The 26,334-nt window shown below is 52.5% G+C and overlaps 1 protein-coding gene across 1 annotated transcript in view; it reads right to left on the reverse strand.

The window, feature by feature from the left end:
• Positions 1-5,874: 5,874 nt before the first annotated feature.
• ILK (integrin linked kinase) overlaps positions 5,875-26,334 on the reverse strand; it is a 52,443-nt gene continuing 31,983 nt past the window's right edge. The window contains exons 8-13 of the mRNA XM_068263951.1: positions 24,487-24,596; positions 22,722-22,849; positions 16,618-16,739; positions 13,424-13,523; positions 7,185-7,315; positions 5,875-7,097 (exon numbers count right to left, since the gene is read on the reverse strand). Coding sequence (XP_068120052.1) covers positions 6,948-7,097; positions 7,185-7,315; positions 13,424-13,523; positions 16,618-16,739; positions 22,722-22,849; positions 24,487-24,596 — 741 coding nt within the window. The 3' untranslated portion in view covers positions 5,875-6,947. The remainder of the gene's footprint in view (positions 7,098-7,184; positions 7,316-13,423; positions 13,524-16,617; positions 16,740-22,721; positions 22,850-24,486; positions 24,597-26,334) is intronic.

Genomic DNA, 26,334 nt, shown 5'->3' on the forward strand with positions numbered 1-26,334 from the left:
CACTGGGCTCTGTATGAGATGTTCCTGGCTGTACAGTGACAGCAGAGGTCCATCTATGGAGCAGACACGGATCTCTGTATGAGATGTTCCTGGCTGTACAGTGACAGCAGAGGTCCATCTATGGAGCAGACACGGATCTCTGTATGAGATGTTCCTGGCTGTACAGTGACAGCAGAGGTCCATCTATGAGGCAGACACTGAGCTCTGTATGAGATGTTCCTGGCTGTACAGTGACAGCAGAGGTCCATCTATGGGGCAGACATGGGGCTCTGTGTGAGATGATCCTGGCTGTACAGTGACAGCAGAGGCCCATCTATGGGGCAGACATGGGGCTCTGTATGAGATGTTCCTGGCTGTAGTGAAAGCAGAGGTCCATCTATGGGGCAGACATGGGGCTCTGTATGAGATGTTCCTGGCTGTACAGTGACAGCAGAGGTCCATCTATGGAGCAGACACGGGGCTCTGTTTGAGATGTTCCTGGCTGTACAGTGACAGCAGAGGTCCATCTATGGGGCAGACACTGAGCTCTGTGTGAGATGTTCTAGGCTATAGTGACAGCAGAGGTCCATCTATGAGGCAGACACTGAGCTCTGTATGAGATGTTCCTGGCTGTACAGTGACAGCAGAGGTCTATCTATGGGGCAGACATGGGGCTCTGTGTGAGATGATCCTGGCTGTACAGTGACAGCAGAGGTCCATCTATGGGGCAGACACGGATCTCTGTATGAGATGTTCCTGGCTGTACAGTGACAGCAGAGGTCCATCAATGGGGCAGACACGGGGCTCTGTATGAGATGATCCTGGCTGTACAGTGACAGCAGAGGTCCATCTATGGGGCAGACACGGGGCTCTGTATGAGATGATCCTGGCTGTAGTGAAAGCAGAGGCCCATCTATGGGGCAGACATGGGGCTCTGTGTGAGATGATCCTGGCTGTACAGTGACAGCAGAGGTCCATCTATGGGGCAGACACGGTGCTCTGTGTGAGATGTTCCTGGCTGTACAGTGACAGCAGAGGCCCATCTATGGGGCAGACATGGAGCTCTGTATGAGATGATCCTGGCTGTAGTGACAGCAGAGGCCCATCTATGGAGCAGACACGGGGCTCTGTATGAGATGTTCCTGGCTGTAGTGATAGCAGAGGTCCATCTATGAGGCAGACACGGAGCTCTGTATGAGATGTTCCTGGCTGTACAGTGACAGCAGAGGCCCATCTATGGGGCAGACACGGGGCTCTGTATGAGATGTTCCTGGCTGTACAGTGACAGCAGAGGCCCATCTATGGGGCAGACACGGGGCTCTGTATGAGATGTTCCTGGCCGTACAGTGACAGCAGAGGTCCATCTATGGGGCAGACACGGGGCTCTGTATGAGATGTTCCTGGCTGTACAGTGACAGCAGAGGCTCATCTATGAGGCAGACACTGAGCTCTGTATGAGATGTTTCTGGCCGTACAGTGACAGCAGAGGCCCATCTATGGGGCAGACACGGAGCTCTGTATGAGATGTTCCTGGCTGTACAGTGACAGCAGAGGTCCATCTATGAGGCAGACACTGAGCTCTGTATGAGATGTTTCTGGCCGTACAGTGGCAGCAGAGGTCCATCTATGGAGCAGACACGGAGCTCTGTATGAGATGTTCCTGGCTGTACAGTGACAGCAGAGGTCCATCTATGAGGCAGACACTGAGCTCTGTATGAGATGTTTCTGGCCGTACAGTGGCAGCAGAGGTCCATCTATGGAGCAGACACGGGGCTCTGTATGAGATGCTCCTGGCAGTACAGTGACAGCAGAGGCTCATCTATGGGGCAGACACGGGACTCTGTATGAGATGTTTCTGGCCGTACAGTGACAGCAGAGGTCTATCTATGGGGCAGACACTGAGCTCTGTATGAGATGTTCCTGGCCGTACAGTGACAGCAGAGGTCCATCTATGGGGCAGACACGGGACTCTGTATGAGATGTTTCTGGACGTACAGTGACAGCAGAGGTCCATCTATGGAGCAGACACGGGGCTCTGTATGAGATGTTCCTGGCTGTACAGTGACAGCAGAGGTCCATCTATGGAGCAGACACGGGGCTCTGTATGAGATGTTCCTGGCTGTACAGTGACAGCAGAGGTCCATCTATGGAGCAGACACGGGGCTCTGTATGAGATGTTCCTGGCTGTACAGTGACAGCAGAGGTCCATCTATGGAGCAGACACGGGGCTCTGTATGAGATGTTCCTGGCTGTACAGTGACAGCAGAGGTCCATCTATGGAGCAGACACGGGGCTCTGTATGAGATGTTCCTGGCTGTACAGTGACAGCAGAGGTCCATCTATGGAGCAGACACGGGGCTCTGTATGAGATGTTCCTGGCTGTACAGTGACAGCAGAGGTCCATCTATGGAGCAGACACGGGGCTCTGTATGAGATGCTCCTGGCAGTACAGTGACAGAAGAGGTCCATCTATGAGGCAGACACGAGGCTCTGTATGAGATGTTCCTGGCTGTACAGTGACAGCAGAGGCCCATCTGTGAGGCAGACACGGGGCTCTGTATGAGATGTTCCTGGCTGTACAGTGACAGCAGAGGCCCATCTATGGGGCAGACACGGGGCTCTGTATGAGATGTTCCTGGCTGTACAGTGACAGCAGAGGTCCATCTATGGGGCAGACACGGGACTCTGTATGAGATGTTCCTGGCTGTACAGTGACAGCAGAGGTCCATCTATGGAGCAGACACGGGGCTCTGTATGAGATGTTCCTGGCTGTACAGTGACAGCAGAGGTCCATCTGTGAGGCAGACATGGAGCTCTGTATGAGATGCTCCTGGCAGTACAGTGACAGCAGAGGTCCATCTATGAGGCAGACACGGGACTCTGTATGAGATGTTTCTGGCCGTACAGTGACAGCAGAGGCCCATCTATGGGGCAGACACGGGACTCTGTATGAGATGTTTCTGGACGTACAGTGACAGCAGAGGTCCATCTATGGAGCAGACACGGATCTCTGTATGAGATGTTCCTGGCTGTACAGTGACAGCAGAGGCCCATCTATGGAGCAGACACGGATCTCTGTATGAGATGTTCCTGGCTGTACAGTGACAGCAGAGGTCCATCTATGGGGCAGACACTGAGCTCTGTGTGAGATGTTTCTGGCCGTACAGTGACAGCAGAGGTCCATCTATGGGGCAGACACGGGACTCTGTATGAGATGTTCCTGGCTGTACAGTGACAGCAGAGGTCTATCTATGAGGCAGACACGGGGCTCTGTATGAGATGATCCTGGCTGTACAGTGACAGCAGAGGTCCATCTATGGGGCAGACACGGGGCTCTGTATGAGATGTTCCTGGCTGTACAGTGACAGCAGAGGTCCATCTATGGGGCAGACACGGGACTCTGTATGAGATGTTCCTGGCCGTACAGTGACAGCAGAGGCCCATCTATGAGGCAGACACTGAGCTCTGTATGAGATGTTCCTGGCTGTACAGTGACAGCAGAGGTCCATCTATGAGGCAGACACGGATCTCTGTATGAGATGTTCCTGGCTGTACAGTGACAGCAGAGGTCCATCTATGGGGCAGACACGGGGCTCTGTATGAGATGTTTCTGGACGTACAGTGACAGCAGAGGTCCATCTGTGAGGCAGACATGGAGCTCTGTATGAGATGCTCCTGGCAGTACAGTGACAGCAGAGGCCCATCTATGGGGCAGACATGGGGCTCTGTGTGAGATGCTCCTGGCTGTACAGTGACAGCAGAGGTCCATCTATGGAGCAGACACGGGGCTCTGTATGAGATGTTCCTGGCTGTACAGTGACAGCAGAGGTCCATCTATGGGGCAGACACTGAGCTCTGTATGAGATGTTCCTGGCTGTACAGTGACAGCAGAGGTCCATCTATGGGGCAGACACTGAGCTCTGTGTGAGATGATCCTGGCTGTACAGTGACAGCAGAGGCCCATCTATGGGGCAGACATGGGGCTCTGTGTGAGATGCTCCTGGCTGTACAGTGACAGCAGAGGTCCATCTATGGGGCAGACACTGAGCTCTGTATGAGATGATCCTGGCTGTACAGTGACAGCAGAGGTCCATCTATGGGGCAGACACGGGACTCTGTATGAGATGTTCCTGGCTGTACAGTGACAGCAGAGGTCCATCTATGGGGCAGACACGGGGCTCTGTATGAGATGTTCCTGGCTGTAGTGACAGCAGAGGCCCATCTATGGAGCAGACACGGGACTCTGTATGAGATGTTCCTGGCTGTACAGTGACAGCAGAGGTCCATCTATGGGGCAGACACGGGGCTCTGTATGAGATGTTCCTGGCTGTACAGTGACAGCAGAGGTCCATCTATGGGGCAGACACGGGGCTCTGTATGAGATGTTCCTGGCTGTAGTGACAGCAGAGGCCCATCTATGGAGCAGACACGGGACTCTGTATGAGATGTTCCTGGCTGTAGTGACAGCAGAGGTCCATCTATGGGGCAGACACTGAGCTCTGTGTGAGATGATCCTGGCTGTACAGTGACAGCAGAGGCCCATCTATGGGGCAGACATGGGGCTCTGTGTGAGATGCTCCTGGCTGTACAGTGACAGCAGAGGTCCATCTATGGGGCAGACACTGAGCTCTGTATGAGATGATCCTGGCTGTACAGTGACAGCAGAGGTCCATCTATGGGGCAGACACGGGACTCTGTATGAGATGTTCCTGGCTGTACAGTGACAGCAGAGGTCCATCTATGGGGCAGACACGGGGCTCTGTATGAGATGTTCCTGGCTGTAGTGACAGCAGAGGCCCATCTATGGAGCAGACACGGGACTCTGTATGAGATGTTCCTGGCTGTACAGTGACAGCAGAGGTCCATCTATGGGGCAGACACGGGGCTCTGTATGAGATGTTCCTGGCTGTACAGTGACAGCAGAGGTCCATCTATGGGGCAGACACGGGGCTCTGTATGAGATGTTCCTGGCTGTAGTGACAGCAGAGGCCCATCTATGGAGCAGACACGGGACTCTGTATGAGATGTTCCTGGCTGTAGTGACAGCAGAGGTCCATCTATGAGGCAGACACTGAGCTCTGTATGAGATGATCCTGGCTGTAGTGACAGCAGAGGCCCATCTATGAGGCAGACACGGGGCTCTGTATGAGATGTTCCTGGCTGTAGTGACAGCAGAGGCCCATCTATGAGGTAGACACTGAGCTCTGTATGAGATGTTCCTGGCTGTAGTGACAGCAGAGGTCCATCTATGGGGCAGACACGGGGCTCTGTATGAGATGTTCCTGGCTGTACAGTGACAGCAGAGGTCCATCTATGGGGCAGACACGGGGCTCTGTATGAGATGTTCCTGGCTGTACAGTGACAGCAGAGGTCCATCTATGGGGCAGACACGGGGCTCTGTATGAGATGTTCCTGGCTGTAGTGACAGCAGAGGCCCATCTATGGGGCAGACACGGGGCTCTGTATGATATGTTCCTGGCTGTAGTGACAGCAGAGGTCCATCTATGGGGCAGACACGGATCTCTGTATGAGATGTTCCTGGCTGTACAGTGACAGCAGAGGTCCATCTATGGGGCAGACACGGGGCTCTGTATGAGATGTTCCTGGCTGTAGTGACAGCAGAGGTCCATCTATGAGGCAGACACGGATCTCTGTATGAGATGTTCCTGGCTGTACAGTGACAGCAGAGGTCCATCTATGGGGCAGACACGGGGCTCTGTATGAGATGTTTCTGGACGTACAGTGACAGCAACGCTGTGACATCACACCACCCAATGCTGAAACGCTGTGACATCACAACACCCCACATTGTAAGACTGACATCACACCACAACATCTGTTACCAAACACTGACATCATAGGTCATCTGATAATTACTAATAAATGATAAGGGAATGTCTAGAATAATATTTATTAAGCTCTCACAAGGTGCGCAATGGTTAATTTATATATAAAAAAAATACATTTCTCTCTCTGCTGTAAGGGCAGAAGGACTGAAGGGCAGAAGGACTGAAGGGCAGACACGCCACCCCTGACATAATATACATGGCATTTTAGTGATACACTGTGATATAATATATTTATATATATATACACATACATACATATTGGCATATAAAGCTGTGGCAGCACAGTATGACGAGAGGGGTACTAATACAATACACTGCCCTCCGACACGTGGCCAAGCACCAGCAAGGCACATTCCCTGGCTCCTCGGGGGCGGAGCACAGTAAGCAGTGTGACATTGAGTAGATATGACCAGCCAATAGAAAAATCTTATTTGTAACAAACTAGAACCTGCGTAGGACAGCAGCGCCCCTTCTCTGCCTCAAAACCACCAATCTCTGAAATACAAAAGGACCATTAATACCTTGAGAACCCCTCATTTTACCACCCCAGGATTACCTACAACCAATTTCCAATTAAACTTTTTGTTCTTCTGAGGACTAACTGTATGAAGACTGGGAGTAGCCTTCAAACTATACCACGACATGTAGGCATTCAAACCATCACAAGACTTGGATCCTTCACTGGTCACCACCATTGTCTTTTTTCCTGAAATGATTAGTCAAGCAATATTTGTAAAACTCTTATGAGGACTACTTTCCATGTGAAATGTACTGACAGTCACACTCCACTCTCTAACCCCCCCACAATATGGCTAATTGATTCCCGATTTCTGGCAGGTTCCAGCTCTAACACTGTATACAGGAAATACAAGGACATACAGTAATGCGTCTGCAAGCAGTGGACAAGAGACAAGCTTCATGCAAGCACCGGTCCTCGGCTGCAGGACAGTCCGTTGGACATGACTTTCCCAGAAGGCACTTGGTAGCAAGATGTAGCTGGTCGGGTATGGCTGGACCACATCTTCTGGCTGATGCAGTGGTGAACAGGATTCACACTGGGCAGCAATGGTGCTTGTGTGGCAGTCAGATTGGGACATTGTGATGAAGAAGTTAGTGTGATTATTTGTCTTGCATCTTCTCCAGGATCGGGACGATCATGTCAAACTTTGGCCGCTTGGCCGGATCTTCGTTCATACAGATCTTCATGAGTTTACAGATGTGGGGGGAAATGCCAGGAGGAATGGTGGGACGTAAACCTTCCAACGACACCTGGAAGACATCAGAAGAGGTGTGAGTCTGGCTATTTGATGGGGAAACCTGCCTACATTTCCAGTCGGGATCCCCTCATAGACTCACCTTCATTCCAATCTCCATGTTAGACAGATCAGCAAACGGTACCTCTCGAGTCACCAACTCCCAAAGCAGAACTGCAAAGCTCCACATGTCAGCAGAGCGGCGGTTAATGTCCTCCGGACGCTTCTGCAAGGCTGCAAGAGGAAGTCAGACAATCTCATCCGCAAGAGGAAGTCAATCTCACCCACAAGAGAAAGTCATGCAATCTCACCCGCAAGAGGAAGTCAGGCAATCTCATCCGCAAGAGGAAGTCAGGCAATCTCACCCGCAAGGGGAAGTCAGGCAATCTCACCCGCAAGGGGAAGTCAGGCAATCTCACCCGCAAGGGGAAGTCAGGCAATCTCACCCGCAAGGGGAAGTCAGGCAATCTCACCCGCAAGGGGAAGTCAGGCAATCTCACCCGCAAGGGGAAGTCAGGCAATCTCACCCGCAAGGGGAAGTCAGGCAATCTCACCCGCAAGGGGAAGTCAGGCAATCTCACCCGCAAGGGGAAGTCAGGCAATCTCACCCGCAAGGGGAAGTCAGGCAATCTCACCCGCAAGGGGAAGTCAGGCAATCTCACCCGCAAGGGGAAGTCAGGCAATCTCACCCGCAAGGGGAAGTCAGGCAATCTCACCCGCAAGGGGAAGTCAGGCAATCTCACCCACAAGAGGAAGTCAGGCAATCTCACCCACAAGAGGAAGTCAATCTCACCCGCAAGAGGAAGTCAAGCAATCTCACCCACAAGAGGAAGTCAGGCAATCTCACCCACAAGGGGAAGTCAGGCAATCTCACCCACAAGGGGAAGTCAGGCAATCTCACCCGCAAGGGGAAGTCAGGCAATCTCACCCACAAGAGGAAGTCAGGCAATCTCATCCACAAGAGGAAGGCAATCTCACCCGCAAGAGACAGTCAGCCAATCTCACCCGCAAGAGGAAGTCAGGCAATCTCACCTGCAAGAGGAAGTCAGGCAATCTCACCTGCAAGAGGAAGTCAGGCAATCTCACCCACAAGAGGAAGTCAGGCAATCTCACCCACAAGAGGAAGTCAGGCAATCTCACCCGCAAGAGGAAGTCAGGCAATCTCACCCGCAAGAGGGAGGAAGGCAATCTCACCCGCAAGAGGGAGGAAGGCAATCTCACCCGCAAGAGGAAGTCAGGCAATCTCACCCACAAGAGGAAGTCAGACAATCTCACCCGCAAGAGGAAGTCAGACAATCTCACCCGCAAGAGAAAGTCAGGCAATTTCACCCGCAAGAGTCAGGCAATCTCACCCACAAGAGGAAGTCAGGCAATTTCACCCGCAAGAGTCAGGCAATCTCACTCACAAGAGGAAGTCAGGCAATCTCACCCACAAGAGGAAGTCAGACAATCTCACCCGCAAGAGGAATCATGGCAGCTTCTACAAGATAAACTTTATTGAGGCAATCAGCTCAATGGCAAGATCTAAAAAATGTAAACTACGGGCTGCTCACACTGCAAGAGCTTTTTAGTGGTAGCGATTAGTAGCTCTGGCTAATGCAAGGTTATGGGGTATGTTTGTAAAATCACATAGCTCAGGTGAGAACAAACTCTCCTCCCAGTCCTCTGATGCTCCCCCTCTCTGCCAATCTCTACTGACTTCTGCTGCCTGCCTCACCAACCTCTCCTCCCGCTCCTCTGAAGCTGCCCCTCTCTGCCAATCCCTACAGACCCCTGCTGCCCATCTCATCCACCTCTCCTCACACTCCTCTAATGCTGCCCCTCCCTGCCAATCCCTACTGACCTCTGCTGCCTGCCTCATCCACCTCTCCTCCCGCTCCTCTGATGCTGCACCTCTCTGCCAATCCCTACTGACCTCTGCTGCCCATCTCATCCACCTCTCCTCCCGCTCCTCTGATGCTCCCCCTCTCTGCCAATCTCTACTGACTTCTGCTGCCTGCCTCACCAACCTCTCCTCCCGCTCCTCTGAAGCTGCCCCTCTCTGCCAATCCATACTGACCTCTGCTGCCCATCTCATCCACCTCTCCTCCCGCTCCTCTGATGCTGCCCCTCTCTCCCAATCCCTACTGACCCCTGCTGCCTGCCTCATCCATCTCTCCTCCCGCTCCTCTGATGCTGCTCCTCTCTGCCAATCCCTACTGACCTCTGCTGCTCATCTCATCCACCTCTCCTCCCACTCCTCTGATGCTGCTCCTCTCTGCCAATCCCTACTGACCTCTGCTGCCTGTCATCCACCTCTCCTCCCGCTCCTCTGATGCTGCTCCTCTCTGCCAATCCCTACTGACCTCTGCAGCCTGCCTCATCCAACTCTCCTCCCGCTCCTCTGATGCTGCCCCTCTCTGCCAATGCCTACTGACCTCTGCTGCTCATCTCATCCACCTCTCCTCCCACTCCTCTGATGCTGCTCCTCTCTGCTAATCCCCACTGACCTCTGCTGCTCATCTCATCCACCTCTCCTTCCTCTCCTCTGATGCTGCTCCTCTCTGCTAATCCCTACTGACCTCTGCTGCCTGCCTCATCCACCTCTCCTCCCGTTCCTCTGATGCTGCCCCTCTCTGCCAATCCCTACTGACCTCTGCAGCCCATGTCACCCACCTCTCCTCCCGCTCCTCTGATGCTGCCCCTTTCTCCAAATCCCTACTAACCTCTGCTGCCCATCTCATCCACCTCTCCTCCCGCTCCTCTGATGCTGCCCCTCTCTGCCAATCCCTACTGACCTCTGCTGCCTGTCTCATCCACCTCTCCTCCCACTCCTCTAATGCTGCACCTCTCTGCCAATCCCTACTGACATCTGCTGCCTGTCTCATCCACCTCTCCTCCCACTCCTGATGCTGCTCCTTCTCTGCCAATCCCTACTGACCTCTGCTGCTCATCTCATCCACCTCTCCTCCCGCTCCTCTGATGCTGCCCCTCTCTGCCAATCCCTACTGACCTCTGCTGCCCTTATTATCCACCTCTCCTCCTGCTTCTCTGATGCTGCTCCTCTCTGCCAATACCTACTGACCTCTGCTGCTCATCTCATCCACCTCTCCTCCCACTCCTCTGATGCTGCTCCTTCTCTGCCAATCCCTACTTACCTCTGCTGCTCATCTCATCCACCTCTCCTCCAGCTCCTCTGATGCTGCCCCTCTCTGCCAATCCCTACTGACCCCTGCTGCCTGTCTCATCCACCTCTCCTCCCACTCCTCTGATGCTGCACCTCTCTGCCAATCCCTACTGACATCTGCTGCCTGTCTCATCCACCTCTCCTCCCACTCCTCTGATGCTGCTCCTCTCTGCCAATCCCAACTAACCTCTGCTGCTCATCTCATCCACCTCTCCTCCCGCTCCTCTGGTGCTGCCCCTCTCTGCCAATTCCTACTGACCTCTGCTGTCCATCTCATCCACCTCTCCTCCCGCTCCTCTGATGCTGCACCTCTCTCCCAATCCCTACTGACCTCTGCTGCCTGTCTCATCCACCTCTCCTCTGATGCTGCTCCTCTCTGCCAATCCCTACTGACCTCTGCTGCTCATCTCATCCACCTCTCCTCCCACTCCTCTGATGCTGCTCCTTCTCTGCCAATCCCTACTGACCTCTGCTGCTCATCTTATCCACCTCTCCTCCCGCTCCTCTGATGCTGCACCTCTCTGCCAATCCCCACTGACCTCTGCTGCTCATCTCATCCACCTCTCCTTCCACTCCTCTGATGCTGCTCCTTCTCTGCCAATCCCTACTGACCTCTGCTGCTCATCTCATCCACCTCTCCTCCTGCTCCTCTGATGCTGCTCCTCTCTGCCAATCCCTACTGACCTCTGCTGCTCATCTCATCCACCTCTCCTCCCACTCCTCTGATGCTGCTCCTTCTCTGCTAATCCCTACTGACCTCTGCTGCTCATCTCATCCACCTCTCCTCCCGCTCCTCTGATGCTGCCCCTCTCTGCCAATCCCTACTGACCTCTGCTGCTCATCTCATCCACCTCTCCTCCCACTCCTCTGATGCTGCTCCTTCTCTGCCAATCCCCACTGACCCCTGCTGCTCATCTCATCCACCTCTCCTCCCGCTCCTCTGATGCTGCCCCTCTCTGCCAATTCCTACTGACCTCTGCTGCCCTTATTATCCACCTCTCCTCCTGCTCCTCTGATGCTGCTCCTCTCTGCCAATCCCTACTGACCTCTGCTGCTCATCTCATCCACCTCTCCTACCACTCCTCTGATGCTGCTCCTTCTCTGCCAATCCCTACTTACCTCTGCTGCTCATCTCATCCACCTCTCCTCCCGCTCCTCTGATGCTGCCCCTCTCTGCCAATCCCTACTGACCTCTGCTGCCTGTCTCATCCACCTCTCCTCCCGCTCCTCTGATGCTGCCCCTCTCTGCCAATCCCTACTGACCTCTGCAGCCCATGTCACCCACCTCTCCTCCCACTCCTCTGATGCTGCAACTCTCTCCCAATCCCTACTGACCTCTGCTGCCCATCTCATCCACCTCTCCTCCCGCTCCTCTGATGCTGCACCTCTCTCCCAATCCCTACTGACCTCTGCTGCCCATCTCATCCAACTCTCCCCCCGCTCCTCTGATGCTGCACCTCTCTGTCAATCCCTACTGACCTCTGCTGCCTGTCTCATCCACCTCTCCTCTGATGCTGCTCCTCTCTGCCAATCCCTACTGACCTCTGCTGCTCATCTCATCCACCTCTCCTCCCACTCCTCTGATGCTGCTCCTCTCTGCCAATCCCTACTGACCTCTGCTGCTCATCTCATCCACCTCTCCTCCCGCTCCTCTGATGCTGCTCCTCTCTGCCAATCCCTACTGACCTCTGCTGCTCATCTCATCCACCTCTCCTCCCACTCCTCTGATGCTGCTCCTTCTCTGCCAATCCCTACTGACCTCTGCTGCTCATCTCATCCACCTCTCCTCCCACTCCTCTGATGCTGCTCCTCTCTGCCAATCCCTACTGACCTCTGCTGCTCATCTCATCCACCTCTCCTCCCACTCCTCTGATGCTGCTCCTTCTCTGCCAATCCCTACTGACCTCTGCTGCTCATCTCATCCACCTCTCCTCCCACTCCTCTGATGCTGCCCCTCTCTGCCAATCCCTACTGACCTCTGCTGCCCTTATTATCCACCTCTCCTCCCGCTCCTCTGAGGCTGCCCCTCTCTGCCAATCTCTCCACTGGCTACCAATTACCCAAGGGATCATTCCACCATCAGGAGACCACTGACCAGCAATGGTCATTAGACCACCAGGAGCTATGTTGTATATGTTTGTATATGTTTGTATATGTTCGACTGCCATGCCATGTGTACCAAAAACAATTCCGGGTACGTCATTCCGCGTACTTGGCGAATAAAGCTGATTCTGATTATTATTTACAAGCTTATAATAATAAAAAAAATAGAAAATTTAATCTTTACATTGATATTTATAAAGTTAGGTAAATATTTACTTTTTTTTATTTATTTTTTTAATTAAACATTTTATTTGGGTATATTTGGGAGGGTGGGATGTAAATAGTAATCTTTTTTATGTAAATATATGTTTTTTTTTTACATGTAGATGTAGTTTTAATTTTTGGCCACAAGATGGCAGCCAAGAGTTTGTTTACATGACATCACTAAGCGTTACATGTACGTTTAGGGGGACGCAAGAGGCAGAAAAAGTGAGGCTTCTGAGAGAAGCAGTCGCTTTTTCTGCGGGGGAGAGGAATCAATCATCGACACCATATCCCAATTCATTGATTCCTGGGTTAACGACCCGGAAGCTCGCGCACGATCGGCCATGTGAGCGCACATGGCCTTCTGGACGTAATGGTTAAGCTCCTCCCACTATCACACAAAGCTCTACATTCTTTAAAGGTTCTCTCAAAACACACCTTGTTAGAAAAGCCTATAATTTGCTATAGGGAGCATTGGAGGTTCATTGCCTCATCCCCTAACCCCTGTGTCTCCCCCCCCCCTAATGTCTCCAACTCACCGCCCTCTCAGTTGTAAGCTGGCAAGGGCAGAGACCTCCTCCTAGTGTTACTTATTGTGCTGTGATCTATAATATGAGCATGTAGCAGTATCGGTGATGTCAGCCATGTCAGTATCTGTACTTGTATTACAGGATGTCCTGGTGGCACTGAGTGTTGTACTGATCATGTATCTGTGTTCACCAATGTTTGTTCTGCAGTATGTACAGCGCTATGGAAGATGTTGGTGTTACATAAATAAATAATACTACACAGAGATCCACAGAGGGGACAGCAGGAGATCCTGGGACAGATAATGAGGATACCAGTTAGATGGAGGTGTTATGTTGTACCTTCAGGTGCCACCCATGCCGGACAGTACATGCGCCCCGCACACTGGAAGGAAAGTTTGACATCCGCCATGCTGATCCGTGCCGTCATGTCTTCATCAATCTGCAAAAGACAAGCAGCGAGTCATGAGAAGAGGCCTGACCATCTCTAAAGAGTTCAGACTCCACCAGTCAACAGAAATGGAGGAAATTCAGGACTTTGTTGGCCTACCTAGAAGTGATCGGGTACCAGAGGTAACTGCAAGGCATAGAATAGGCTGGGAGGTTATAAAGAAACCAAGGATAACATCTAAGCAGTTGAAGGCCTATATCACATTGGTAAATGTTGATGGTTATGAGTCAATCAGGAGACCACTGACCAGCAATGGTCCTTAATTCACCACCAGGATACTACTGACCAGCTATGGTCATTAGTCCACCATCAGGAGATCACTGACCAGCAATGGCCAATAGTCCACCACTAGGAGACCACTGACCAGCAATGGTCATTAGTCCACCATCAGGAGATCACTGACCAGCAATGGTCATCATTCCACCATCAGGAGACCACTAACCAGCAATGGTCATTAGTCCACCACCAGGAGACCACTGACCAGCAATGGTCATTAGACCACCACCAGGAGACCACTGACCAGCAATGGTCATTAGTCCACCATCAGGAGATCACTGCCCAGCAATGGCCAACAGTCCGCCACTAGGATACTACTGACCAGCAATGGTCATTAGTCCACCATCAGGAGATCACTGACCAGCAATGGTCATCATTCCACCATCAGGAGACCACTAACCAGCAATGGTCATTAGTCCACCACCAGGAGACCACTGACCAGCAATGGTCATTAGTCCACCACCAGGCGACCACTGACCAGCAATGGTCATCAGTCCACCACCAGGAGACCACTGACCAGCAATGGTCATCAGTCCACCACCAGGAGACCACTGACCAGCAATGGTCATCAGTCCACCACCAGGAGACCACTGACCAGCAATGGTCATAACTCCAACACTAGGAGATCACTGACCAGCAATGGTCATCAGTCCACCACCAGGAGACCACTGACCAGCAATGGTCATCAGTCCACCACCAGGAGACCACTGACCAGCAATGGTCATCAGTCCACCACCAGGAGACCACTGACCAGCAATGGTCATCAGTCCACCACCAGGAGACCACTGACCAGCAATGGTCATCAGTCCACCACCAGGAGACCACTGACCAGCAATGGTCATCAGTCCACCACCAGGAGACCACTGACCAGCAATGGTCATCAGTCCACCACCAGGAGACCACTGACCAGCAATGGTCATCAGTCCACCACCAGGAGACCACTGACCAGCAATGGTCATCAGTCCACCACCAGGAGACCACTGACCAGCAATGGTCATCAGTCCACCACCAGGAGACCACTGACCAGCAATGGTCATTACTCCAACACCAGGAGATCACTGACCAGCAATGGTCATCATTCCACCACCAGGAGATCACTGACCAACAATGGTGTATATGGCAGGGTAGCCATACCTTGGACTTAAAGTAAAACTGTACGGAGAAAAAAGTGCCCCGGGTGTGGGGTGGGAGGGCGTTACCTCAGGAGGGGCGAGGCCTCCGGATCTCAATGATTCTTCCCCCATTGTCCTCTGCAGAAGGGATCCAGCATTGACGGCCCTGATACAAAAGGTTGCTAGTGCACGCCGGCTTATTGCTTCAGCTTCGGTGGAAATCAGCAAGGGAAATCACATCCCTCGAAGATTAGCGACAAGGTATTGTCGCTAATCATATCAGGGCAGCGCAGCTCCTCTTCCTGACTCATGGACGCTTGATTCATAGTAGATGCGCGAGCCCGCCCACGCATGCGCAGCAAGCAGCCATGAATCAGGAAGAGGAGTGGCGCGGCCCCTGACGTGGAGATGGACCGCGCTTAGCAACAGGGGGGACTGCGGCCCACCGAGGGAAGCCTCAATAGGATCCTCAGGCTTCCCTCTCTCCATAGTAGTAAAGGTGGTCACTGTGGGGATACCACGGTCACCTGTATGGCAAGGAGAGACCAGGAGCCACATGGTGCAGTATTGTGGGGTGTTAGATTGTAGTATAAGAGTATTTATACTCACAAAGGTGGGTGGCAGTTCCTGCAAACACCGTACATCGCCGACAGGGAAATAACCGCCCCTGCTCGGTATTACAGGTCCTGCTGGCACTGGATGGTCGCACTCCTGGTTGGTCCTTCTTACCACACCCGGAAGGTGAACACCTCCAAAGGAGATGCAATGTATAGTACTGGGCGGTGGAGGCACCCAGAGATGGGCAATGTGATGAAACAAAAATATGGTGGAGGGGAGGGTGTCTTTACCACTCAAGAGGAAAGAACCCAAACCACAGGGTTAATGTAAAAAGATTACATTATTTATTCAGCACAATTATTATATTATCGTGCTGAATAAATAATTTGATCTTTTTACATTCACCCTGTGGTTTGGGTTCTTCCCTCTTGAGTGGTAAAGACACCCTCCCCTCCACCATATTTTTGTTTCATTACATTACCTATACTTCCCTCTCTTTATGGTCATTACCCAGTTTGAAGCAGAGCTGAAGCTCAGGTTTACTTTAAGTGATTGAAACTTGATAAATGAAATATACCGTATATCAATAAGTAAAATGCTTAATAAATGCATACCACCACCAAAAACAATCACCAATGAAAGCAATTAAGTTCTATTTCCCTGAAATGCACAGCTTATAACAATGCTGTTCTGTGAGCTAGGGGGACTTGTCCTTGTCCAAAAGTAATGTCATCCATGTAAAAATCACAGCGGGAAATAAAAGAGTATGGAAACACATTATATTCTGTATTATGCCAGACTCCAATTCCCTTTTAACTAGGCTACTTTTATATAAAAAGACAGAACATTATATAAGGCTTCACAATGACCATTGTGCCAATACACTGCCGTACGTATGCATTGCTCTATGCTGTACATATTCAGTGTCTCTATAGGCACACTGCCCATAGGCATGCATGTCATGTACACATACACTGCATGATCCTCAGACTGTATTCCTATCGCACAGCCACAGGTGTGGCAGAGGGAGGAGCAGACAGTCTATCGGCAGGGCGGAGCTATAAGAGGTTTGTACAAGCTGCTAGTATACTGGGAATAGGATGTCAGACATTTTCAGGGACACACAAACACATACTCACCATAATACTGCGGCTGTTCAAGTAATGGCGAGGTATGAGGGGCTCCAGCGTGTGAAGAAATGCCATACCGCGAGCAATGTCCAACGCAAACTTTACAGCCTGGCACTGATCCACCACTAAGTCTGCGGGGAAAGATGGCGGCACAGAGAGACGCATGAGACAACAGAGATAACACCTCCCCAGCTATCTCCTCCTAGCTGACTCCCTCATCAACCCCTGACCCACACATGGCCAAAACTTCCCCTGAGGAGTATAACTCCTCCCCATACCACCCCTGAGCAGTACAACTCCTCCCCATAGCACCCCTGAGCAGTACAACTCCTCCCCATACCACCCCTGAGCAGAACAACCTCACCTTCCTCTCCTCTATACAGTACTGGCCAATACCGCCCCTGAGGAGTACAACTCCTCCCCATACCACCCCTGAGCAGAGCAACCTCACCTTCCTCTCCTCTATACAGTACAGGCCAATACTTCCCCTGAGGCGTATAACTCCTCCCCATACCACCCCTGAGCAGAACAACCTCACCTTCCTTTCCTCTATACAGTACTGGCCAATACCTCCGAGGAGTACAACTCCTCCCCATACCACCCCTGAGCAGAACAACCTCACCTTCCTCTCCTCTATACAGTACTGGCCAATACCGCCCCTGAGGAGTACAACTCCTCCCCATACCACCCCTGAGCAGAACAACCTCAACCTCCTCTCCTCTATACAGTACAGGCCAATACCTCCCCTGAGGAGTACAACTCTTCCCCATACCACCCCTGAGCAGAACAACCTCACCTTCCTCTCCTCTATACAGTACTGGCCAATACAGCCCGTGAGGAGTAAAATTCCTCCCCATACCACCCCTGAGCAGAACAACCTCACCTTCCTCTCCTCTATACAGTACTGGCCAATACCGCCCCTGAGGAGTACAACTCCTCCCCATACCACCCCTGAGCAGAGCAACCTCACCTTCCTCTCCTCTATACAGTACAGGCCAATACTTCCCCTGAGGCGTATAACTCCTCCCCATACCACCCCTGAGCAGAACAACCTCACCTTCCTTTCCTCTATACAGTACTGGCCAATACCTCCGAGGAGTACAACTCCTCCCCATACCACCCCTGAGCAGAACAACCTCACCTTCCTCTCCTCTATACAGTACTGGCCAATACCGCCCCTGAGGAGTACAACTCCTCCCCATACCACCCCTGAGCAGAACAACCTCAACCTCCTCTCCTCTATACAGTACAGGCCAATACCTCCCCTGAGGAGTACAACTCTTCCCCATACCACCCCTGAGCAGAACAACCTCACCTTCCTCTCCTCTATACAGTACTGGCCAATACAGCCCGTGAGGAGTAAAATTCCTCCCCATACCACCCCTGAGCAGAACAACCTCACCTTCCTCTCCTCTATACAGTACTGGCCAATACCGCCCCTGAGGAGTACAACTCCTCCCCATACCACCCCTGAGCAGAGCAACCTCACCTTCCTCTCCTCTATACAGTACAGGCCAATACTTCCCCTGAGGCGTATAACTCCTCCCCATACCACCCCTGTGCAGAACAACTTCACCTTCCTCTCCTCTATACAGTACTGGCCAATACTGCCCCTGAGGAGTACAACTCCTCCCCATACCACCCCTGTGCAGAACAACTTCACCTTCCTCTCCTCTATACAGTACTGGCCAATACTGCCCCTGAGGAGTACAACTCCTCCCCATACCACCCCTGTGCAGAACAACTTCACCTTCCTCTCCTCTATACAGTACTGGCCAATACCTCCCCTGAGGAGTACAACTCCTCCCCATACCACCCCTGCGCAGAACAACCTCACCTTCCTCTCCCCTATACAGTTCTGGCCAATACCTCCCCTGAGGAGTACAACTCCTCCCCATACCACCCCTGAGCAGAACAACCTCACCTTCCTCTCCCCTATACAGTACTGGCCAATATTTCCCCTGAGTACAACTCCTCCCCACACCACCCCTGAGCAGAAAAACCACCTTCCTCTCCCCTATACAGTACTGGCCAATATTTCCCCTGAGGAGTACAACTCCTCCCCATACCACCCCTGTGCAGAACAACTTCACCTTCCTCTCCTCTATACAGTACTGGCCAATACTGCCCCTGAGGAGTACAACTCCTCCCCATACCACCCCTGAGCAGAACAACCTCACCTTCCTCTCCTCTATACAGTACTGGCCAATACAGCCCGTGAGGAGTAAAATTCCTCCCCATACCACCCCTGAGCAGAACAACCTCACCTTCCTCTCCTCTATACAGTACTGGCCAATACCTCCCCTGAGGAGTACAACTCCTCCCCATACCACCCCTGTGCAGAACAACTTCACCTTCCTCTCCTCTATACAGTACTGGCCAATACTGCCCCTGAGGAGTACAACTCCTCCCCATACCACCCCTGTGCAGTACAACTTCACCTTCCTCTCCTCTATACAGTACTGGCCAATACCACCCCTGAGGAGTACAACTCCTCCCCATACCACCCCTGAGCAGAACAACCTCACCTTCCTCTCCCCTATACAGTTCTGGCCAATACCTCCCCTGAGGAGTACAACTCCTCCCCATACCACCCCTGAGCAGAACAACCTCACCTTCCTCTCCCCTATACAGTACTGGCCAATATTTCCCCTGAGTACAACTCCTCCCCACACCACCCCTGAGCAGAAAAACCACCTTCCTCTCCCCTATACAGTACTGGCCAATATTTCCCCTGAGGAGTACAACTCCTCCCCATACCACCCCTGAGCAAAACAACCTCACCTTCCTCCATACAGTACAGGCTAATACCTCCCCTGAGGAGTACAACTCCTCCCCATACCACCCCTGAGCAGAACAACCTCACCTTCCTCTCCTCTATACAGTACTGGCCAATACCTCCCCTGAGTATAACTCCTCCCCATACCACCCCTGAGCAGAACAACTTCACCTTCCTCTCCCTTATACAGTACTGGCCAATACCGCCCCTGAGGAGTACAACTCCTCCCCATACCACCCCTGAGCAGAACAACCTCACCTTCCTCTCCTCTATACAGTACTGGCCAATACCTCCCCTGAGGAGTACAACTCCTCCCCATACCACCCCTGAGCAGAACAACCTCACCTTCTCCTCTATACAGTACTGGCCAATACCTCCCCTGAGTATAACTCCTCCCCATACCACCCCTGAGCAGAACAACCTCACCTTCCTCTCCTCTATACAGTACTGGCCAATACCTCCCCTGAGGAGTACAACTCCTCCCCATACCACCCCTGAGCAGAACAACCTCACCTTCTCCTCTATACAGTACTGGCCAATACCTCCCCTGAGTATAACTCCTCCCCATACCACCCCTGAGCAGAACAACCTCACCTTCCTTTCCTCTATACAGTACTGGCCAATACCTCCGAGGAGTACAACTCCTCCCCATACCACCCCTGAGCAGAACAACCTCACCTTCCTTTCCTCTATACAGTACTGGCCAATACCCTCGAGGAGTACAACTCCTCCCCATACCACCCCTGAGCAGAACAACCTCACCTTCCTCTCCTCTATACAGTACTGGCCAATACCGCCCCTGAGGAGTACAACTCCTCCCCATACCACCCCTGAGCAGAACAACCTCAACCTCCTCTCCTCTATACAGTACAGGCCAATACCTCCCCTGAGGAGTACAACTCTTCCCCATACCACCCCTGAGCAGAACAACCTCACCTTCCTCTCCTCTATACAGTACTGGCCAATACCGCCCCTGAGGAGTACAACTCCTCCCCATACCACCCCTGAGCAGAACAACCTCACCTTCCTCTCCTCTATACAGTACTGGCCAATACCTCCCCTGAGGAGTACAACTCCTCCCCATACCACCCCTGTGCAGAACAACTTCACCTTCCTCTCCTCTATACAGTACTGGCCAATACTGCCCCTGAGGAGTACAACTCCTCCCCATACCACCCCTGAGCAGAACAACCTCACCTTCCTCTCCTCTATACAGTACTGGCCAATACAGCCCGTGAGGAGTACAACTCCTCCCCATACCACCCCTGCGCAGAACAACCTCACCTTCCTCCATACAGTACAGGCTAATACCTCCCCTGAGGAGTACAACTCCTCCCCATACCACCCCTGAGCAGAACAACCTCACCTTCCTCTCCTCTATACAGTACTGGCCAATACCTCCCCTGAGTATAACTCCTCCCCATACCACCCCTGAGCAGAACAACTTCACCTTCCTCTCCCTTATACAGTACTGGCCAATACCGCCCCTGAGGAGTACAACTCCTCCCCATACCACCCCTGAGCAGAACAACCTCACCTTCCTCTCCTCTATACAGTACTGGCCAATACCTCCCCTGAGGAGTACAACTCCTCTCCATACCACCCCTGAGCAGAACAACCTCACCTTCCTCTCCTCTATACAGTACTGGCCAATACCTCCCCTGAGGAGTACAACTCCTCCCCATACCACCCCTGAGCAGAACAACCTCACCTTCCTCTCCTCTATACAGTACTGGCCAATACCTCCCCTGAGGAGTACAACTCCTCCCCATACCACCCCTGAGCAGAACAACCTCACCTTCCTCTCCCCTATACAGTACTGGCCAATACCTCCCCTGAGGAGTACAACTCCTCCCCATACCACCCCTGAGCAGAACAATCTCACCTTCCTCTCCTCTATACAGTACTGGCCAATACCTCCCCTGAGGAGTAAAACTCCTCTCCATACCACCCCTGAGCAGAACAACCTCACCTTCCTCTCCTCTATACAGTACTGGCCAATACCACCCCTGAGGAGTACAACTCCTCCCCATACCACCCCTGAGCAGAACAATCTCACCTTCCTCTCCTCTATACAGTACTGGCCAATACCACCCCTGAGGAGTACAACTCCTCCCCATACCACCCCTGAGCAGAACAATCTCACCTTCCTCTCCCCTATACAGTACTGGCCAATACCTCCCCTGAGCAGTACAACTCCTCCCCATACCACCCCTGAGCAGAACAACCTCACCTTCCTCTCCTCTATACAGTACTGGCCAATACCACCCCTGAGGAGTACAACTCCTCCCCATACCACCCCTGAGCAGAACAACCTCACCTTCCTCTCCCCTATACAGTACTGGCCAATACCTCCCCTGAGGAGTACAACTCCTCCCCATACCACCCCTGTGCAGAACAACCTCACCTTCCTCTATACAGTACTGGCCAATACCTCCCCTGAGCAGTACAACTCCTCCCCATACCACCCCTGAGCAGAACAACCTCACCTTCCTCTCCCCTATACAGTACTGGCCAATACCGCCCCTGAGGAGTACAACTCCTCCCCATACCACCCCTGAGCAGAACAACCTCACCTTCCTCTCCTCTATACAGTACTGGCCAATACGGCCCCTGAGGAGTACAACTCCTGCCCATACCACCCCTGAGCAGAACAACCTCACATTCTCCCTTATACAGTACTGGCCAATACCTCCCCTGAGTAAAACTCCTCCCCATACCACCCCTGAGCAGAACAACCTCACCTTCCCCTCCCCTATACAGTACTGGCCAATACCGCCCCTGAGACGTAGAACTCCTACCCATACCACCCCTGAGCAGAACAATCTCACCTTCCTCTCCCCTATACAGTTCTGGCCAATACTTCCCCTGAGGAGTAAAATTCCTCCCCATACCACCCCTGAGCAGAACAACCTCACCTTCCTCTCCTCTATACAGTACTGGCTAATACCTCCCCTGAGAAGTACAACTCCTCCCCATACCACCCCTGAGCAGAACGACCTCACCTTCCTCTCCTCTATACAGTACTGGCCAATACCACCCCTGAGTACAACTCCTCCCCATATCACCCCTGAGCAGAACAACCTCATCTTCCTCTCCTCTATACAGTACTGGCCAATACCTCCCCTGAGTACAACTCCTCCCCATACCACCCCTGAGCAGAACAACCTCACCTTCCTCTCCACTATACAGTACTGGCCAACAGCAGCGTGAGTCATCTCCCCAGAGATAGTAAAGACCTTAGCACCACAAATACTTCCCCCACCCACAACTGATAGGCAATATCTTCTCTCAGCAGCCTGGCCATTAGCAGAGCTACCAGCACAATACTCACTGGTCCCCTCGTGCAGCACATTGTACAGAGATCCATAAGGCATCCAATGGGTGATGAGCACAGGATGAGGGGCAGGTGGAGCTTGACAGGCACCCAGAACAGGGAGGACATTGGGGTGAGAGAATATCCTATGGAGGACATGACATGAGGTGTACCGTGAGGACATAAGACAGATGGAACATACACAATGGTAGTATACAAGAGCAGTGCCCCCCTTACTGTCTGCCCACTCTTCTGTGTATACCGGCTGTTATCCTAAAGTGTACCCCAGCCGAAGCTCGGGTACAAATGAGATACTTACCTGCAGAGAGAGCAGCCTCGGGATCCCAGTGAGGTTCCCCTAGGGGCTCTTATGTCCCCTGTTTCTGAGCACGCCCCCGCTTCCAGAGGATTAGTGACAAGGCATTGTCCCCAATATCGCGCACCTCCTCTTCCTTCGGCAGCCATTGGCCGTGTGCTACTGCAGAGGAGCTCCACGACCCCGATGTGGAGAGGGGGGGCCACGCTTAGCGACGGGGGACATCAGACCACCGAGGGAAGCCTCCATAGGATTCTGAGGCTTCCCTCTCTACAGGTAAGTATCTTATTTTCAAGTCGAGCTTCGCCACGGGATTGCTTTAAGGCGACCTAAGCTTCGCCAAGCATCAGCACAGCCGTGTAGACTGGCCCTACCAGTTGATACTGTTGGTGTGAACCCGGGGGGGGGGCATTCTCAACTGCACTTCCAAATGGTGGAAACATGAACGTGCCACGTGTCACCCTCCGCACCACTGCATAGGCCAGGCAAGGGTATGTACACTGCAGAGGGTAGACTATAATGCTGATCCCTGGTCTAATGCCGGGAGGCCCGCTGGATATCATTACAGCTGGCTCTACACCTTACAATCCGGACTGTACAATCCCACCAGAAGACACGATGGACAACAAGTGAGGAGGACACATCTGACAGCTACCAAGAATGACGTGACACTAATGCTCCACGTTGGTCACACCGCGGGCAGCGACCACCAAAGGGGTATGGTCACAAATGCACACGGATATCACCGGTAACACGCAGTATGGTCACATGTTTTGGGGTGACACTGTGTGGGGGTAGCACAGCAATATGCATCGTGTCACAAGGGGGAGTGGCCTGGGCTATGATCAGGTTGGATTGGCTGTCCTGTCCCACCTGACTTTATTGTGAAGGGTCAAAAATGGTGGAACCGTTGGCTGGCAAACGGCTCCTGCCATCCCTACATTTCTGATGCATGCAATGACTGGTAACACAAGGACAGAGATGGCGAGGGAGATTAAATTCTGCTTTGCATGAAGATTTAGTGCAAATTGCATGGAGACTGGACCTGGGCCAATCAGACACACGTCCTGAATGTGACTGGCCCAATCCTAGCCGCAAACAATTTGTATTCAAGCCAGAATCATCTGCATCTCTAGACAAGGACAACAAGTGATGGTACCAATACAATGATTGCACCTCTGAGAGGCACCAGATCTCAGCAGGACCACCATCAGGGATGGTAGGACAGAGGACATCAATACAATGGCCACCAGGAATGATGGAATCTCTGAGAGGCACCAGATCTCAGCAGGACCACCATCAGGGATGGTAGGACAGAGGACATCAATACAAGGAATAAGGCACCTCTCAGGGACTGCAAATCTCAGCAGGATGGTAGAACAGGACACCAATACAATGGCCATCAGGAATGACACTGTTCTTGGCATTTAAACACAGGACAAGACCAGAGCCCAGTTTTAAGCTTACCGCAATTTCGGATACTCTTCGTTGAAGTCCCGGCTCTTGCGTGTGGTCCAGTCTCGTATTTTCATAACTTTGATTACAATGTCGTTCCCCTGCCAACGACCTTTCCACAACTAAAGCAAGAGAATCAGATTAGTGGCACACAGAGAGAGGAGCAGATTAGTGGCACACAGAGAGAGGAGCAGATTAGTGGCACACAGAGAGAGGAGCAGATTAGTGGCACACAGAGAGAGAATCAGATTAGTGGCACACAGAGAGAGAATCAGATTAGTGGCACACAGAGAGAGAATCAGATTAGTGGCACACAGAGAGAGGAGCAGATTAGTGGCACACAGAGAGAGGAGCAGATTAGTGGCACACAGAGAGAGAATCAGATTAGTGGCACACAGAGAGAGAATCAGATTAGTGGCACACAGAGAGAGGAGCAGATTAGTGGCACACAGAGAGAGGAGCAGATTAGTGGCACACAGAGAGAGAATCAGATTAGTGGCACACAGAGAGAGGAGCAGATTAGTGGCACACAGAGAGAGGAGCAGATTAGTGGCACACAGAGAGAGAATCAGATTAGTGGCACACAGAGAGAGAATCAGATCAGTGGCACACAGAGAGAGAATCAGATTAGTGGCACACAGAGAGAGAATCAGATTAGTGGCACACAGAGAGAGGAGCAGATTAGTGGCACACAGAGAGAGGAGCAGATTAGTGGCACACAGAGAGAGAATCAGATTAGTGGCACACAGAGAGAGAATCAGATTAGTGGCACACAGAGAGAGGAGCAGATTAGTGGCACACAGAGAGAGGAGCAGATTAGTGGCACACAGAGAGAGAATCAGATTAGTGGCACACAGAGAGAGAATCAGATCAGTGGCACACAGAGAGAGAATCAGATTAGTGGCACACAGAGAGAGAATCAGATTAGTGGCACACAGAGAGAGAATCAGATTAGTGGCACACAGAGAGAGGAGCAGATTAGTGGCACACAGAGAGAGAAGCAGATTAGTGGCACACAGAGAGAGGAGCAGATCAGTGGCACTGCACAGGGAGAGGAGCAGAGCAGTGGCACTGCACAGGGAGAGGAGCAGAGCAGTGGCACACGGAGAGGAGCAGATCAGTGGCACACAGGGAGAGGAGCAGATCAGTGGCACTGCATAGGGAGAGGAGCAGAGCAGTGGCACTGCACAGGGAGAGGAGCAGAGCAGTGGCACTGGACAGGGAGAGGAGCAGAGCAGTGGCACTGGACAGGGAGAGGAGCAGATCAGTGGCACTGCACAGGGAGAGGAGCAGATCAGTGGCACTGCACAGGGAGAGGAGCAGATCAGTGGCACACAGGGAGAGGAGCAGAGCAGTGGCACAGCACAGGGAGAGGGGCAGATCAGTGGCACTGCACAGGGAGAGGAGCAGATCAGTGGCACACAGGGAGAGGAGCAGATCAGTGGCACTGCACAGGGAGAGGAGCAGAGCAGTGGCACACGGGGAGAGGAGCAGATCAGTGGCACTGTACAGGGAGAGGAGCAGATCAGTGGCACACAGGGAGAGGAGCAGATCAGTGGCACTGCACAGGGAGAGGAGCAGATCAGTGGCACTGCACAGGGAGAGGAGCAGATCAGTGGCACTGCACAGGGAGAGCAGCAGAGCAGTGGCACTGCATAGGGAGAGGAGCAGATCAGTGGCACACAGGGAGAGGAGCAGATCAGTGGCACGCGGAGAGAGGAGCAGAGCAGTGGCACACGGAGAGGAGCAGAGCAGTGGCACTGCACAGGGAGAGGAGCAGATCAGTGGCACTGCACAGGGAGAGGAGCAGATCAGTGGCACTGCACAGGGAGAGGAGCAGATCAGTGGCACACAGGGAGA

This window comes from Hyperolius riggenbachi, chromosome 2, assembly GCF_040937935.1.
Source record: "Hyperolius riggenbachi isolate aHypRig1 chromosome 2, aHypRig1.pri, whole genome shotgun sequence".
NCBI classification, from domain to species: Eukaryota; Metazoa; Chordata; class Amphibia; order Anura; family Hyperoliidae; genus Hyperolius; species Hyperolius riggenbachi.